This window comes from Malaya genurostris, chromosome 2, assembly GCF_030247185.1.
Source record: "Malaya genurostris strain Urasoe2022 chromosome 2, Malgen_1.1, whole genome shotgun sequence".
NCBI lineage: Eukaryota > Metazoa > Arthropoda > Insecta > Diptera > Culicidae > Malaya > Malaya genurostris.
The window spans coordinates 334,691,614-334,708,923 of record NC_080571.1 but is presented as its reverse complement, the minus strand read 5'-3'; the positions used below and the strand labels follow the sequence as shown (position 1 = coordinate 334,708,923).

The 17,310-nt window shown below is 37.5% G+C and overlaps 2 protein-coding genes across 2 annotated transcripts in view; one reads left to right on the top strand and one right to left on the bottom strand.

Annotated features, from left to right (window-relative positions):
* The window catches only part of LOC131431662 (guanine nucleotide-binding protein subunit alpha homolog), a 59,872-nt gene extending 43,964 nt beyond the window's left edge, over positions 1 to 15,908 (top strand). Inside the window, exons 4-6 of the mRNA XM_058597508.1 lie at positions 2,674 to 2,805; positions 2,863 to 3,002; positions 13,239 to 15,908. Coding sequence (XP_058453491.1) covers positions 2,674 to 2,805; positions 2,863 to 3,002; positions 13,239 to 13,596 — 630 coding nt within the window. The 3' untranslated portion in view covers positions 13,597 to 15,908. The remainder of the gene's footprint in view (positions 1 to 2,673; positions 2,806 to 2,862; positions 3,003 to 13,238) is intronic.
* A 22-nt stretch (positions 15,909 to 15,930) lies between these two features.
* Positions 15,931 to 16,691, bottom strand: LOC131431663 (uncharacterized). Its single transcript, XM_058597509.1, has one exon. It carries the CDS (start codon positions 16,619 to 16,621, stop codon positions 15,953 to 15,955), a length of 669 nt encoding a protein of 222 aa, XP_058453492.1. The 5' UTR covers positions 16,622 to 16,691; the 3' UTR covers positions 15,931 to 15,952.
* Positions 16,692 to 17,310: the final 619 nt, after the last annotated feature.

The window sequence follows — 17,310 nt, the reverse complement described above, 5'->3', positions numbered from 1 at the left end:
TTCGACTAATGAATCCTTTTAGGCCACTGCCCAATTGCAAAAATTTTCCTTAAGCTGATTGCACTTGTTAGTCAATGACTGCGAAACGATTTTTTTATATCGCATTGCCGTAGCCAATACGTGGAGCTCTGAATTCGAGCGCTTTGTCTTGTGAAACGAAATTACGAGTATTTACTTGTATAGTATTTAGTGTCTTTTCCGTGCCCATGAGTTACTGCACAGATTCAAGAAGAGAGGGAATTACTCAGCTCAGCTCCGATATTGTTCGCTCTGTCACATTCGGCTCCGTGAGAACTTGTTTGTACACCTTCAGGAGAGCCTTCAGTGGTTTATGCTTATGGCAGATGAAAACAAATTGCTATCTCAGTTGCAACGTCGAAGCGATTTTATTGATGAAATTATTGACAGAGTAGCTCGACGTGCTCAGCACCAAATTCTTCTATCGTAACTATGATACGAAATAGGATTGAATTAAAAGATGGCTTTTTTGTCATTTATTGCTTTTAATATATTGATTTCACGTTAAGGGCCAACGTCTCGAAGGTTTATTCCTTCATCTTCAGGGTAAAACGACTACAAATATTTTTCTTTAAGTAGGTAGTCGTTTTGCCCTGAAGATGAAGGAATAAACCTTCGAGACGTTGGCCGTTAACGTGAGAAAAATATGATATAATTCAAAAACAAACGACCAAAAAGCCTTCTTTGAATTCAATCAACAAAAGTGATCGTTGTAGTTCCTAGTAAAATACGAAATAAGTTTAACGAAAAAATCCCATCCAAAAGTATGTCGTTATTTAATTTTATTGCAATATCACAAGCGAATACGTCAATCTTTAGTTTTCACTTACCTCTGATATCATTCCACATAAGTAGTGCACAACCCGGAAATTTGCCACGAGACGCCACTAGGATCGAACATAAGGAGTATATCGATAAGTAGTTAGCAACATTCAAACAGTTATTACTCTGAAATGGCTTAATTTTTTGCAGCGTGTTTTGCGGTGACATGTTTGTTTACATGTCAATAACAGCTGCGCAATCGATTGGTTTCGGTACGGGTTATCGTTTCAATGATGAGTCGAATTGATCCGGAAACGCGAAAGAAAATTCTGCACACTTGGTGCTCAGAAAGTGGTGTCACGTACAACGGAATTGCAAAACGGGTGAAAGTGCACCACATCAGTGTCAAAAATATTATCGAGAAGTTCGGTAAGACCCTTTCCATGAAGGATTGGCCCCGATCCGGTAGGAAAACGAGTCCCAGCCAGCCCGACCGGGACTTAAAAGTGGTTGAGTACATCAGGAAAAACCCATCGGCGTCGACGCGGGATTTGGCCAAGCAGTTCAACACCAGCATCGGGATGATCCAACGAATCAAAGTTCGGAACTCCCAGGAAACGTACAAGAAACAGAAGGTGCCGAAAAAGTCCCTGGTACAGCAAGTTCAGGCCAAAACAAGAGCACGAAAACTATGTAACCGGATTCTACAGAATAAAGACGGATGCATCCTGATCGACGACGAAACCTACGCCAAGAAAGACTCTCAAGCGCTGCCCGGACCGCAATATTATACGAAATCGGTGTACCAGGACCTGGACGACGCTGACATCACGGTGGCGATGGAAAAGTTTGGGCAGAAGGTGTTGGTCTGGTAAGCAATTTGTACCTGTGGTTTGCGGTCGTCGATTTTCTTCACGAAGGACACAATTAACGCCAAGGTGTACGACGAAGAATATTTGAAGAAGAGAATGCTGCCACTGTACAGAAATTATAAGGCTCCTCCGCTCTTCTGGCAGGATTTGGCTTCAGCCCACTACGCCAACTCCGTTCTACAGTAATTGTTAAAAAATAAGTACAGTGTCCCAAAACATGCAAGAGTTAAAAAAAAGCTGCCACCAGAAAAGTCACAAAAGTAACTGTGCAGAATTTAATGAAGAATGTCAAGTCCAAAGTGCGAGCGTTTCACAGAAACTAGGATTTTTTTCCATATAATCAGTGAAATGCATAAAAATATAATTTTTCTACAATATATCGAAAACTGATGTCAAAATATGTTTTTTTTTCGCTTTTTTATTCAATAATCAATGTTGCTAACTACTTTTCGATACACTCCTTATGTTTTATCCCATAAGATTCAAATGATAGTCCCAAATTGCCCTTTTCTTCTTATAATAACACAAACCACCACTTCCTGCAAATTACATTTATTCGACTCAAAATTTTCAAAACTCAATAGAAAAAAAAGCATCGATTTAATGAAGTAATGCCGTTGACAGATGGACACATGAAAAATGATATTCCTCTATGAGATCTACTGGTAATGATGTTTGTTGCATGCTGGAAACGTTTTTTCTAGATCCAATTCTAAAACTGTGCTTTGGTTTGTGATACACTCCGTTCATTGCATATTTTTTTCTTCCACCGTCTAGAATAAGAGTTTCAAACGCCTGTCAGAAGAACGTGCATCCAACGATTCTAATTGAACAAACAGCGGTGACTTGTGAGCGGAGTTGCGGTTTACAGCTGATCCGCGGAAATGCTCAACATCGTGTTCATTCGATTAGTTTCAAGGCGCCATCGAGCGTAGATCTGATTTATTTCTCTGTTCATAAGTCTTTTCAGTCGTCAATTACACCATTAAAATGTCATTTTTTTCTTTAAATTTATTTGCAGAGTGATTCAGTGAAATACTTCTTAGAAGAAATAGACCGGATATCAAGGTTCGACTACGTTCCCACACGTACCGATATACTGCGATGTCGCAAAGCAACCAAGGGGGTGTATGAATTTACAATTAGAATACAGGTAATAATAATTGAATACGGCTGAAATCGTTCCGATACAATATACAATCCATTGCAGACCATTCCATTCGTGTTCGTCGATGTTGGCGGCCAGCGGACGCAGCGGCAGAAATGGACCAAATGCTTTGACTGTTCGGTGACTTCGATACTGTTTCTGGTGTCGACATGCGAATTCGATCAGGTTCTCGCGGAGGACAGGTAGGTGTTTAGGTTCCCAACATTTTCTTTAGCACTACACGTGTCAAATTTGGGAGATCTATTGTTTCCGGTTTTGATAAGAATGGCCATCGTTGAGTGGTGACAATGTTCCTCTAATTACGGGTTTTCTAATTGATGTTTCTGAGGAAAAAACATGTAGATTATTGTTCCATGATATTCTCATTTCGTTTCGAACGCAAAAATGAAACGCTACTAGAAGAGTAGTTTCTAAGAACTCGTGGTCATTTTATATTTATAAAAGCTGCTGCCATAAACAAAATTATGAAAGACAATTGTAATGATACCTCACCTTACCTATCAGCTTAGTCCTTGTGTTCTTTGCTGTATCTTTGCAAACGTCTCCAGGTAGCTCGATCCATGGTCGCTTTTCGTTAGCCACTCAAGACCCGAATATTTTGCGAATCCCCTTCCTCGCTGTGCTACTTTTTTTCTTGTGCCTTCCGGATTAGAATCAAGAACCGTTTTCCTGATGACATGCTCAGCCCATCGCAGTCGTCCAGTTTTTTTTGTTCGTACTATAGATGGCTCTCCCAGGAGCTGTTGCAATTCGTGGTTCATACACTGCACAGTAGGGAAAAATGTACAAAAAACGATTTTTTTAGAGACATGATACAGCTGACTACAAAGCATTTTTTCGGTGTAAAATGGTCAGTTAAATCGATTCCACGTATTCAGAAGGACCGCACGAAACGCTATCATGTTCATTTTACCCCAAGTTCCCTTTTTATACTGTATCGTATACATGCTTAATTATATAACATAAAACCGAAGTACTTGCAGAACAGCGAATAGAGTGTTTCTGATGTAAAAAAGTCTAACAAATCTAACAGCAAATTCGTACCGTTTTACCCCATTTCTTTTCTACTTATAATATCCAGTTGATATAAGATCTACAATCCATGAGCGACGGGTATAGCGTGATGGGTGAGTCGATGCCTGGGTTCGATTCCCAACCCCCCGCACATAGGGTCAGAAAGTATAGGGTTTGACCTTAACGTTAAAACCTCTATAATCGACACAAAAAAATCAACAATCCGAAAGCAGATCCAATACGATCTATCAATATTGGTTCATATTACTTACAAAACATTTGTGATCCAATCAAACACAATGGGAATGACAGTACTAGCCTGTTCAACCCGTTTTACCCCAATTTATATCAAAAGTCGTATTTCTGGTTAAACTTTCGTTCGCATACCGAAAGCAGGCTGATTGCGGTTTATGAGAATCAATTAAAATTACGAAGGAAGGCCTAAAAATAAGATTACAAATAGATTCGATAGACGCACGAATCATGTTATACTGTTTTACCCCAATTTATCCTTTAACTGAGTCTTAAGATTTCGCTCCACGTTTGGAAAATGGTTCGAATGTGACTAAGATGTCTTTTTGATCGGCAGCAGAAATATGGTAGCTATGGTTCTTATTTTCATTAGTTATTAGGAAAGAGGGTAACACAAGTAAAACTTGAGGTAAAGCGAGATAAACGGGCTAGTACTGTCATTCCCATTATGTGTATTTGGATCACTGAAGTTTTTATGTAATTTGGACCAATATTGAAGGGTCATATTGGATCTGCCTCGGGATTGTAAATCTGAATTCACCATAAAATTATATTTGAGGGAAAATTGGGGTAAAACGATGTAACACGAAGCATGCAATCATGGAAACTATCTGTTTACTATTTTTTGAGGTTATATGCGAAATATAGAACTGCCTTGTTTGGTCCAAACACCAATCAGTAGAACCTTTTTTCTGTAAATTCATAGAAGAAGATGATTTGGGGTACAACAGAATACAGTTGTTTGCGGTCATTTTTATTAAAAACAATCCATTTATCGAACTTATGAACATGTCAGGAGTAGCTTCCGATTAGTCGAATTAATTTTTTCATATAGTTTCATAGTTAGTCTTCGAAGTAAAGTCAAAACAAAAGAGAAATTGGAGCAAAACGGGCATGATAGTGAATTTTGCGGATCGTCTATTACGAATCGATTCTACGGTAATTTTTGCATAAGAACTACCAACTTTGAAAATATTTGCTTAGGTTTTTGTGAAATTATTGAGTAATCTCGCGTTTGTTAATCGTTTTCCCCCACTGTGCACCGTCTGAACGTTCGTTTTCGTTTGGCATAAAGCCATTTGGCATAATGGTAATTTGGCATAAAACTTACAAATTTTTGCTACTGCGATGATCGTTTCGTATAACAGATCAACACGTTGTCTAATACAATTTTTTTTTAGTTTTTGCAACGACCACAGCAGGCTGGCGGAAATTGTAACGCGTTTGCACGGTTTACACAAGAACGCAGGTTCGAATCCTGTCTCTGATTGTAATTTTTTTCCAAAGAAAGAAACTAATTTTTTTCCAAAGATTGTAATTTTTTTCCAAAGAAACTCATCTTTTGTGTTAGTTTCTCATTCATTTGGCTTCTCCAATATATGTTTCCACTCTGTCATTGCAAAAACTGAACTCAGTTATGGCGACTCTACCAACTAAAATAAAATATCGCAATTTTTTTGAAATTTCAAATTTTGAAAGGTCTAATGCGCTTCTATACCGCTCGTTCGGACCTAACTAAGACTAGCCCCTAGCTTTGGGTGGTTCGAGCAAACGTCCGCAACTAGATAGAGATGATTTCTGCGGATGCGTTATGCCAAACGGGCTGTCCCTATTGAGAACACCGGTCTTATGAGCGTTTTGTTGATGGCTAACTTCGTGCGGTGGCGCATTTTATCCGACCGAAGGTTTTTACTGATTCCAAAAGAATCGTGCGTTCCTGCCCAAACACCCCTCTGAATTTCTTTGCTGGTATCATTATCAGCGTCACCAGTGAGCGCTATGATTATAATGATAGGGATTGTATGGATGATTATTGTGGGAATCCCGTTAAAGTATGAAAAATCGAGTAAATTCAGTCCATACATCGACGGAAATAGTTTTCAGCTAAAAGGGCACATTTCACGTTAAATGGATGCGTTAATAAGCAAAATTGTCGCTTCTAATACTGTGGGTAAAAAATAGTAAGACTGTTATTAATTTCAATACTCTTCAATTATTCTTACGAAGCAATTTCGTGTTTCTTAAAACAATCAACCCTCACCCCCACCAGCCCCAATACACTTGTGGAAACGTTTTTTTTTCAATTCTCGAAACAGATGTTAATGTCAATTTCCGGAATAGACTTCAATGTGCGTAGCGATTTACGTTTGATGTCTTCAGTTGACTCAAAACGGTCAACTGAAGTGGTCGTTCGAGTTTGCTGAATAGTCAGAAGTCACACGGAGCTAAATCTGGTGAAAACAGTGGTTGCGGAACGATATTGGTTGAATTTTTTTCCGAAAAATCAATCGATGCAGTTTGCGACGGTGCATTATCGTGGTGCAAGAACCAAGAGTTGTCGACCCATTATTTCGGCTTCTTTTCACATATAGCTTCACATGTGGGTCGTCGTCGTTCTCGACCCTCTTTAAACAGCTTGTACCAATCAAAAACACTTCTTCGCGACATACAATTATCACCGAAAGCCTTTTGCAACATTCTGAGCGTTTCGGCACCAGAAATTTGATTCCACAGACAAAATTTAATAGAACTTCTTTGATGAATAATTTCACTCATTGTCAAAATCGCCGATTGCACTTTTGATATTTCAGAAAGACAGACAAAAATTAAGTTGTGGGGATAAAGATATTCTCTCACTCCCACTCAATAATAACTAAGCGATATCTAGATCTGTATTCTGGTCCCGAACATTGGATCTGGTTATCGAACAAGGTTTCTGGATCAGACTGCTGAATCTGAACCTGGATTCTGAACTGAGATTCGGATTTATCTGGATATGGATGAACTTGAAGCGGAATTCAGTACTTGGATTCGAAACATTAATCTGGATTCTAGACCTGGACCGAGATTGTGAACCTAAGCTCCTGACAGAGACCTTAACCTAGATTCTGAACCTGAACCTGAATTCGAAACACAGGCTTGGACTTGGATTCTGAACCAGCATTCGGTTTTCTGCACTTTTGACAGAGTTTCTGAAACTAAACTTTGAACCTAGACTGTGGACGTGAGTTTTGTTCCTGGATTCTTGACCAGTATTTTGCTCTTGAACTGTGACTGAATTCTGGACCTGAGTTCTCTAGGATTCCTCAATTCTAAACTTGAACCTGACTTATTGACAGATATTCTAAACCTACACCAGGTTTCTGAACCCCATGGCTTGACAAGTTTTCTGGATCTTATGAATTATGATAGAAGAATCCTAAACATGTAGCAGAAATCTGCACTTGGATTGTGAGCATGGATTCGGATTCTAGACCAGAACCTAGTTTCTTGACTTGAACTTCTGACGTAGATTTTAAGTCTAAATCTGGAGCAGAACTATGGACCTATATTCAGGATTCTAAATGAGATTTTCTACTCTGATAATTTGACATGCATCGGAATCGTAAACCTCATTTTGGATTCTGAGCCTGAACCTGAATTCAGGAACAGAACTCTGGACTTTTCTTTTTTTTCCAAATTTTGTAACATGATTAAGGACTTTAATTCTCCCTCCCGTGGTTGGTGGGCTTGACGGTATTGCAAACATCATCAGATACAATCAACTTGAGTTAAAATTTGATAAATATATGTGTTAAAGTTTTTTGCTTCGTTATTGAATTAAATGAATAAGATATGGATCGACTTGAATAAGATGTTGATTGCATTACGCTCCAACATCCGGGGTTGGAGAGGTCGGTAGCGCTTAACTGAGCTTTGGTTTTTGTTTCATTTTCATACTCCTGGCTCTTATTACCAGTGTGAAGTGGAAATTTACTGGAATGAACATATCCCAATTGGGTTTCACACGATGGCTGCAGATGAACGGTAAATCAAGTTCATGTTTGACGTTTATTGGTGGTTTATGTACCATATAATATAGTGGAATGAGATGTAATATTGTGAAATAGAATAAAATAATATAGACTGAACATGTGAGCAAACCAACTAATAGCTGTCAAACGATGTTCATCCAGTTTATTTTGTACGGATGTCTAATGGGTGAGTTGATGTGTGAGGGAAATGTAAGAGGAAGTGCATGCAAGAACGGTAATAAAGGCCACCGATTCAGCTCAGGACTAACGATCAACCAATAGTAGAGATAAAAGTAGGGTAACGGTACCCTCATTTATCTCACCTCCATTAGTCATCTCATATACAAAAACCATTAGTTAGAGTGAGATCTGTTGTTCCTGTTTGATAGATTGACTTCTAGAGTAAGATAAAATTAGGAGCATTCGCTTCGAGTTTTCGCGTCGCTATAACAACAGTATTGAACAATTTTCGAACTACTTTGTGATGGTTTTTCATGCTCAGATCACAGCACAGCTATGCGTTTGGCTGTCAGCTTTCGTTTGTTTACTTATTTGTGCGGTTGAAATTCTGCGTTTTCAAAATGTCACGTATAGAAAAGGAAGTGACAATTAAGGTTCTGGACACATGACTAAGTGAGAAGAATATTACTATGCGAAAATTGGCGAAGTAGTTTGGAATTCATCATGCCGGTGTTAAAACCTTTATTAATAAGTTTGGGGAACACTATTCTTTGGATGAGCTACCAGGAAGAGGCAGAAAACGCGGTTCTTTTTTTTTTATTTATTTATTTTTTTTAAATAACTATTTATTGGAATATGAGTTAAAATTAAATTATTAAGATTTAAATTGAGTGTTCAGCCACAAGTGGTGACTTTTCAGCCCTATTGAATACATGATTTGGTTATTACCATGAGGACATTATTTGCTTCCGCAATTCTGAGATTTTTGTGTAGGGAAAATTCTAAACCTACTTGTATTGTGTAATGGGGAAAAGGAACTTATATACTAACTTACTAACTAATATAGAGAGCGAATCGATTCAATTGAAGATTGCATCGATTTTTGTCGGAATTTGCTTATAATATTATGTGACATTACATCTAATGATTCTACATTTGTGAGTCTGTGTAACTCATTTGTACTAAACCAGGGAGGACGCTTCACAATCATTTTCAGAATTTTATTCTGAATCCTTTGAAGCGTTTTCTTCCTGGTGGAACAACAACTTGACCAAATTGGTACTGCATAAAGCATGGCTGGTCTCAAAATTTGTTTATAAATTAACAACTTGTTTTTTAGACAGAGCTTAGAATTTCTGTTTATAAGAGTATATAAACATTTAATATATGTATTACACTTTGCCTGGATTCCTTCAATGTGATCCTTGAAAGTGAGTTTTTTTTCATACGTTAAACCTAAGTATTTTCATTGATCAGACCATGTCAATTCCAAGCCATTCAATTTGAGAATGTGATTATTGTTTGGTATAAGAAAAGAAGCTCATGGCTTATGAGGAAAGATAATTAATTGCGTTTTTGCTGCATTTGGTTTAATTTTCCATTTTGACAGATAATCGCTGAAAATATTTAAACTTCTTTGTAGGCGACTGCAGATCACTCTTAGATTTCTACCTGTGGCTAACAGACTTGTGTCGTCACAGAATAGCGATTTCTGACAACCGGGGGTAGATTTGGAAGATAAGAAGTGAAAATATTATACAAGATTGGAGCTACACTCGAACCCTGCGGAACACCGGCTCGTACGGGTAGCAATTCAGATTTACAATTCTGATAGCTAACTTGAAGAGTACGATCAGTTAAATAATTTTGAATCATTTTGATCAAATAAATAGGAAACTGGAAATCAGAATATTTTTGCTATTAAAGCTTTGTTCCAAACACTGTCGAATGCTTTTTCTATGTCTAGAAGAGCAACTCCAGTGGATAACCCAGAAGATTTATTTGCTTTTATCATGTTCGTTACTCTGACAAGTTGATGAGTAGTTGAATGTTCATGACGAAATCCAAAGTGCTCTGGTAAAAAAATTGAATTCTCATTTATATGAGACATCATTCTCAACAAGATAATTTTTTCAAAAAGTTTACTGATAGAAGAAAGTAAGCTAATTGGTCGATAACTTGATGTTTCTGCTGGGTTTTTATCAGGTTTGAGGTTGAGCTAAAGAAAAACACTTGTTAAAAATCTTAACCAAGAGTCTCAAGGCAACATCGGGAAGATTTTTAATAAGAATATTAAAAATTCCATAATTACCAGGAGCCTTCATGTTTTTGAGTTTCCTAATAATTGATTTAATTTCATCAAAATTGGTCTCAATAATATCATCTTGTAATAACACTTGAGTTGAAATATGATCATATTTCAGTGAGACACTTCATTTTCAATAGGACTCACAACGTTGAAATTAAAATTGTGGACACTCTCGAACTGCTGAGCAAGTTTTTGAGCTTTTTCGCCATTTGTAAGAAGTATTTGATTTCCTTCCTTGAGAGCAGGAATTGGTTTCTGAGGTTTTTTAAGAACCTTAGAAAGTTTCCAGAAAGGTTTAGAATATGGTTTAATTTGTTCAACTTCTTTAGCGAAATTTTCATTTCGCAAAAGAGTAAATCTATGTTTAATTTCTTTTTGTAAATCCTTAACTATATTTTTCATAGCAGGATCACGAGAACGTTGATATTGTCGTCGACGAACATTCTTCAAGCGAATGAGCAGTTGAAGATTGTCATCGATGATAGGAGAAAACGCGGTTCTTCCAACCCGAAACTGGTCCAGAAAGTGGCATCTCTAATCATGAAGAACAAATCAATGTCAACACGTGATTTGGCCAAAAAAGCAGGGACGAGTGTCGGAATGACCCAGCGTATCAAGAGGCGAAATCACCTGAAGACCTACAAGAAGCAGAAAATCACGAAACAAAGTGTAGAAGAGAAGAAGCGAGCAGCAAGAAGGGCCCGGAAATTGTATTCGCGTCTTTTGCAATGTCCGGATGCATTCGTTTTGATGGACAATGAGACTTATGTGAAGGAGGACTCAAAAACCGCTCCAGTTTCACAATACTTTACTGTCGTCGTTGGGGAGGATGTGAGCGATGCGGACAGGTCGATTCAAGTAGAGAAATTCGGTCGAAAGGTACTGGTATGGCAAGCAATATGTTCCTGTGGTTTGAAGTCAATCATTTTTTACACTACCGGAACTATAGATGCAGAAATCTATCGATCTTACTTACCTTACCTGGGGCTATAGGCCTGGGGTGTCCTTTGCTGTATCAAGCATACGTCTCCACATAACTCGGTCCATGGCTGCTCGTCGCCAGTTCAAAAATTCGTGAAGGAATAACTTAAATTTCATCCGGTTTTCATTATGCTCGAGTTCAACCTCGTACAGTAAAGTATCAATCTTTAGTTTGAATAAAATATTGTTTTTTTTGCATAATTTGATAGAAAAATTTGTGGATAGCTTATTTTCGATACACTCCTTAAGGACTTTAATTCTGGATCTGAGTTCTGTACCTGTACTCTGAACTAGTATTCTCTGCTTGGATTCAGAACCTGGACATGACTGAAGTAACTTTACCTATGACCTTGAGATGCTGGGTCTCTACCCTTGACCTATGGATATGAATTCTGAACTTGGACCCAGATTCTGGATAGAGGTTTTACCTGAACCTGGATTCTGAAAATAATTCTCAACCTGGACTTGGACTTTGGTTCTGGGCCAGAATCCTGATCCCTGATTTGGGTTCAGGACCGGAACTTCTAACAGGGTTTTGAAACCTGAAACTAGATCTTGAACCTTGACTCTTCAACTAAATTCTGGTCCTAGTTTCAGAACATGGACCTGGATTCCTGAGCGGAAATCGGGATCTGAATTCTGGGTCTGAATTTTGTAACTTGGTTCTAGACTTGAACTCCTGACAGGAGTTCATGAATTTCCGTGCCCTGGATTTTGAACATGGACCTGGATTGTATTTCGCAATGATATATTGAAAAGTTTTCCACATTTACTCAGGGGCTATCTCAGAAAGATTTTTTTTAATTGCAAAACCCACTATTTGCGACTCATTGCCCACCTGTTGTCAATTTTGAGTTTACTACCCAATAAAAATGAACTAGAGCCCACCAGTGGGCTGTAGGGACCACTTTGGGAACCACTGATTAAGCTTGTAAAGGAGCAGATTTCATTTCCACCTTCATATACTTACTCATGAATTCAATGATTTTAATATTATCTTGTATTGAGGTATTTACATTGAAATCCCTCACAACTATCATCGGCGTGTTTTTACGAGAATATAAAAAGATGAAAAATTGATAGTTAGATTATATAAATCCTTCTAAATATCAGCAAAGACATCATATTAACAAGATATCCAGCTCTCACATTTCCCGAACAAATCATTGGCAACATCCTTTTTTGCGTGCATGGTGCCCTCAGGCGAGTCCGTATCGAATCTCGTACATAGAAGTAGGGGAGAGAAATGTCAAATTCGTGCGCGCCAAAACAGCAGCACTGCGCACTCATACAATTGACATGATATGTTGAATGTGATGCCGTGCGATGGCGTTGGTGAACTGAAGATTGAGATCGCTTCAAGCTGACAGGGTCTGATATCAGTGAGCTTTCAAAATACTCGTCATGAGTTTTCCTCTTTGAAATTCGTTGATAACAAACATTTCAGAAAAATTTAATTTTGAATTATTTGAGATGTCATACAACTGAAAATGTTATTATGATTTAATGATTATATGCCCGATAACATATAGCAAAAACTGTGTTGATACGTTAGATACAACATGAGATATTCACGATCAAAAACTTATCAGTTTCTAAGAGGGTAAATTTTCAAAACGCTCCCCATAGTCAAGTAAGTTGTATACACGACAATAAACGATGCTGTGCATTAGGTGGGATCAAATCAAGCATTGCCCGAAAAATGATCAAAATGCCCCACAAGACACAAGAAAATCGTTTTGCAGCACGCACGCGAACGTCTCCGTACACACAGCGAAAACGGTCAAAAACATCATTTCTGAACTGGGAACTTTGCCCCGCCCGCCATACTCACTTACTTGGCTTCCTTAATTTGTTAAGTTTCACGCACTTGCTGAGTAGCACTTAGCTTGTTATGAATGTGTGGAAAATGGCTTTGCAGTTTATTATTAGCATTTGAAAGTTGGTGTTACAGTTGGGTATAATAAATTAGGGAACCACTGCGTTAAATAGTCGATATTTCTATAGATTATGACATTCAATACAGCTAATCTTAGGGAAAATCATTTTTATATTATTTAAATCACTGTCAAGACGTGTCCCAATTATCTCCGATTGTCTATTTCCAGGAAAACCAACCGCCTAGAGGAATCACGGAACATCTTCGACACGATTGTAAATAACACCACGTTCCAGGGCATCTCGATCATTCTGTTCCTGAACAAGACCGACCTGCTGAAGGAGAAGGTAAAAAATCCCAACACCGACATCCGCTGGTACTATCCGCAGTTCACCGGCAACCCGCACTCGATCCTGGACGTGCAGAACTTCATTTTGCAGATGTTCATGAACGTGCGGAAGAACACCAAAACACCGATCTATCATCACTTCACCAACGCGGTGGACACCCAGAACATTCAGGTCGTGTTCAGTTCCGTCAAGGATACGATCCTGCAGCGGAATTTGGCGGCACTGATGCTGCAGTAAAAAAAAAGCCTCACACGATTATTATTAGATTTTGTAGTTGTTCCGGAAAGCCCGAATTGTCCGCCTATCCAGTCTTCAGTTCTTTGTTAATTATTGAGTATCGTAAAACAGAAAGAGAGAAAGAGAGAGGACATACTAAAACGATCCAATTTAGTTACGTTTTGTTAGATGAAATACGTTGGATAGCATGCTATTATTTATTTTCTATCGACAACAGATTTCCACTTATCCCTTGCTACGAAGAGATATTTATGATTTGCGACATTCATTGCAACATTGTAGAAACTCTAAGTTTGTTTTTCGATAGTTCTATTGTATCTTGTTCCAGAAGATAGAAAAGTAATCCAATAAAACATAAAACATTGAAACAGAAAAAAATATACAGGGTTGCTTTTGAAAAAGAGCCTAACAGACAGAACGAAGCCATCACAATCGGAGATTTTCTTCAAGTTGAAAAGTTGGGCATCTTTTGCTCAATACCAACCAACCTGTTTTGTTGTACTTCGAAGAATCTCTTTCAACGAAAACTGCCATATTTTAAAGCTATATAATATTTGTCTCTCATTGAATAACTCTTCGCGATTTTGCTTCGGGGTGAACCATCTGTCAAACGATCTATACATTTGAAACTGGTCACCAAATTGAACTTTTTAGTATTAGAATTTAGTTGACGGTATCAAATGTGTATCACTGCTCTTACGGATGGCAACACCCTTCTCTAGCAAAAAATAAACACTTTCCTCTGAGATCTAATCCGAACCTCAACTTTTGATTGATGAACAATAGCGCAAACAAGAAAGGACATCGTTCTCAATTTAATCAAACCAAAAATAATGTTAATGATTATTAGACAGTTATACGAACAAAGAATTATTGATTTAAAGTGCAGTTTATACAGTACACATAGATTAATGTGAGCAACAGCGTGAATACTTTGAGTATAAATCAAGTCCAGCGACACTGTAGAAAGTTAGAAACTTTTAGTTAAAACCATTACGAATGTAAATATTAATTAAACGCACAATTGATAGGCTAAGCTTCATTAATAATGAGCAATCTTTTCCGTGGTAAAAAAAATAATAGTCCAAGCATTTACTACAATCACCTTCTCTGTCCACGTTCGGCCAATCGCCGTCGGGATAACAGGTGAAACAAGAAACAACAGTATACTCACTATCATTCCTGTCCACCCATCACCCTGTTTACTATCGCAGTCAGTCGCATCAAATCAAATCAATCAATGTTATAGTTAGACTAAAATAACCACTAAATGTTCTGCTTGTATCGGATTTGCGAATGCGCAACTGTCCCTCGTAGAAAAGCAAAATTTACCGCGCTAATTATAGAACAATACTCGAATTCGATCAAAGGCTAATTTCGTGCCTTTTAAAACATTGTTTTTTGGAAAATCCGTTTTAAACAACTAGGATTATAATATGTACGATCCTTAGAAACTAGCACACGAACGCGATTTGACCGAATAAGACTTGATTTTACCGAACTCTGTAGCTAAATCGACCATTTGGAATGATATTTTTAACGATTGTCCGAAGGAAAAAAAACGGCAATCTGTAGTTAATAGGAAGTTTTTGCTAAACATTTACAACTGCTAAGAATAGAGGACTTGTTTCAAATTTTCGGTAGTAGCTATTTGTAAATCGATGTTGTGCCGCAGTAGACAGAAGCTCAGACCAAAAAAAACGTTGCGATAAACGCATAGCCTTTCCGGTAAGTAAACACACACACACGAATCGTCACAATTAACTATTGATTATAGTTCGCAATAGCGCAGTTACCCTCAATCTCGACCACGTGGCTTTCACAGCTAACGAAAGAAAGAAAATCTAAGCGTGCCATGGGTTTCTATATGTTCAAAAAGACAAACTAAAAACATACACATCGTTTCTAAGGAGCCAATTTGGCTAGCTGAAGAAAAAAAATGCTTCTGCATAAAATCCCCTGATTTTTAACAGACGAAACGAGACGATGATTTCATTTAGTTTTTTTTTTAACAGTGGTGTACATCTACATATTTATACGTTTTATAAGTTGTTGTTCAATGTTATATTTCAAAACTTTATTTGTATATTTGTGGATACGAAAAGGTTTGTGTACATTCAAAGGTAACAAAGATATACTGTTCTAAAATGTAAAAAAAATCGAATACAAAGGGTAACAGTAAGAAATCTAACAAAATAGTACGTAAAATTACACTGAAGCGAACGAAGGAACATTTTGTCATATGTTAATGGTTTATATCTATATTAAGTGTATATACATCAATCAAATATAAAAAAAAAACATGGCTAAAGTAATGAACATATTACAATCTGAACAATAAATACTACAAAAATAATTATCTTGTATTTCTGGATATCTTGACTACAAACAAATGTTCTCCCCTAATTTTCCTTTCTTTAACAATACTTCCTTTAAAATTTCTACTCTCCATCCTAACTAAAACCTCAGCTGGTTTGTTCTCTTTCAACAACAGCAAGTAGAAAACTCCCACAGGCGACAGTAATCGATCCAAATCTTCCAGAATCCTGCTAGTTATCATCATTCCGTCGAAACCTCCTGCCCAAGATCGCACTAGATCATACCGTTTTTCATCAAACTGGTCAAGCTGTTCTTCCAATCGTCCGTCGGACTGTCCACAAGTAGGAACATACGGCGGATTGAAAATTAGTAAATCGATCAGTCCGGATTTGAATCCGCTTAGTAGGTTCATGTTTATTACGCTTAAACAACATTCATTCATTTCAGCGGTTTTACTAGTCATTCGGCAAGCATGTGGATTAATGTCTACCCCAAGGAAGCACCCGCATTCATTCCCTAATGCGTTTGCCAACGCAGTTATGATGATTCCACTACCAGAACCAACTTCCAGCGAGAGCAGCGGACGTAACCGTTTAATAGATTCCAGTTCGTCCTCCAGTGCATCTAGCAGCAAAAAACTATCTTCTGCTGGTTCGTAGACTTGATCCCGGTCGGTCGAATTGAAACGATAAAGCGGTGTTTCCATTTCCCAGTATGGGAGAAACAGAATTAAACAATTTTTTACGGAAACCTAAAATCGTGTTTACAAATATTGAGCATATTTTGACAATTCACACAAAACATCGCAACGTAAAGCAGCGCTTTTAAAATAACATAGAATATATTGGTACACTGAACAGAGATGCCATATATTTTTATAGACAATCTATATTGCTTTGTATAAAAAATCTGTATTTATCTGTATTCCCTAATCAAATGAAATTTCTACTATAAAATGATGACGAATCTCTCATACAACTCTCAGTCTGACAATAAAGCTTCATTATAATACAAATGTTTTTCAATGTTCACCACTTGGTTGATCATCAAATATTTTCGGAAAATATTTCCAATCGATTAATAAACTTTTATCTCGTTACTGCTATCAAATACTCATAAATAGTTCAGACGAAAAAGTTTTTTTTCTCTGATACTTTGTGTGAAATTTGCCAAAATTTGTATTAGGTTTAGGAAATCTGTATAAATTCTGTACTCAATATTCAATCTGTATGCGCATGTGAAAATCTGTATAGATGGCATCTCTGACACTGAACGCGCTTGCACGCTTGACAAATATAACTCAAAATGCAAACCAAGCTGTGAAGGCCAGAGAAGCCAGATCTGCAGATTTGTCTGTAAATTTTCAGTTTTCGAACCTTGTGCTGCAGACATTTT

What these genes read in the sequence shown, in the direction of transcription:
- LOC131431663 (XM_058597509.1), bottom strand. Translation starts at nt 16,621, where the DNA reads ATGGAAACACCGCTTTATCGTTTCAATTCGACCGACCGGGATCAAGTC.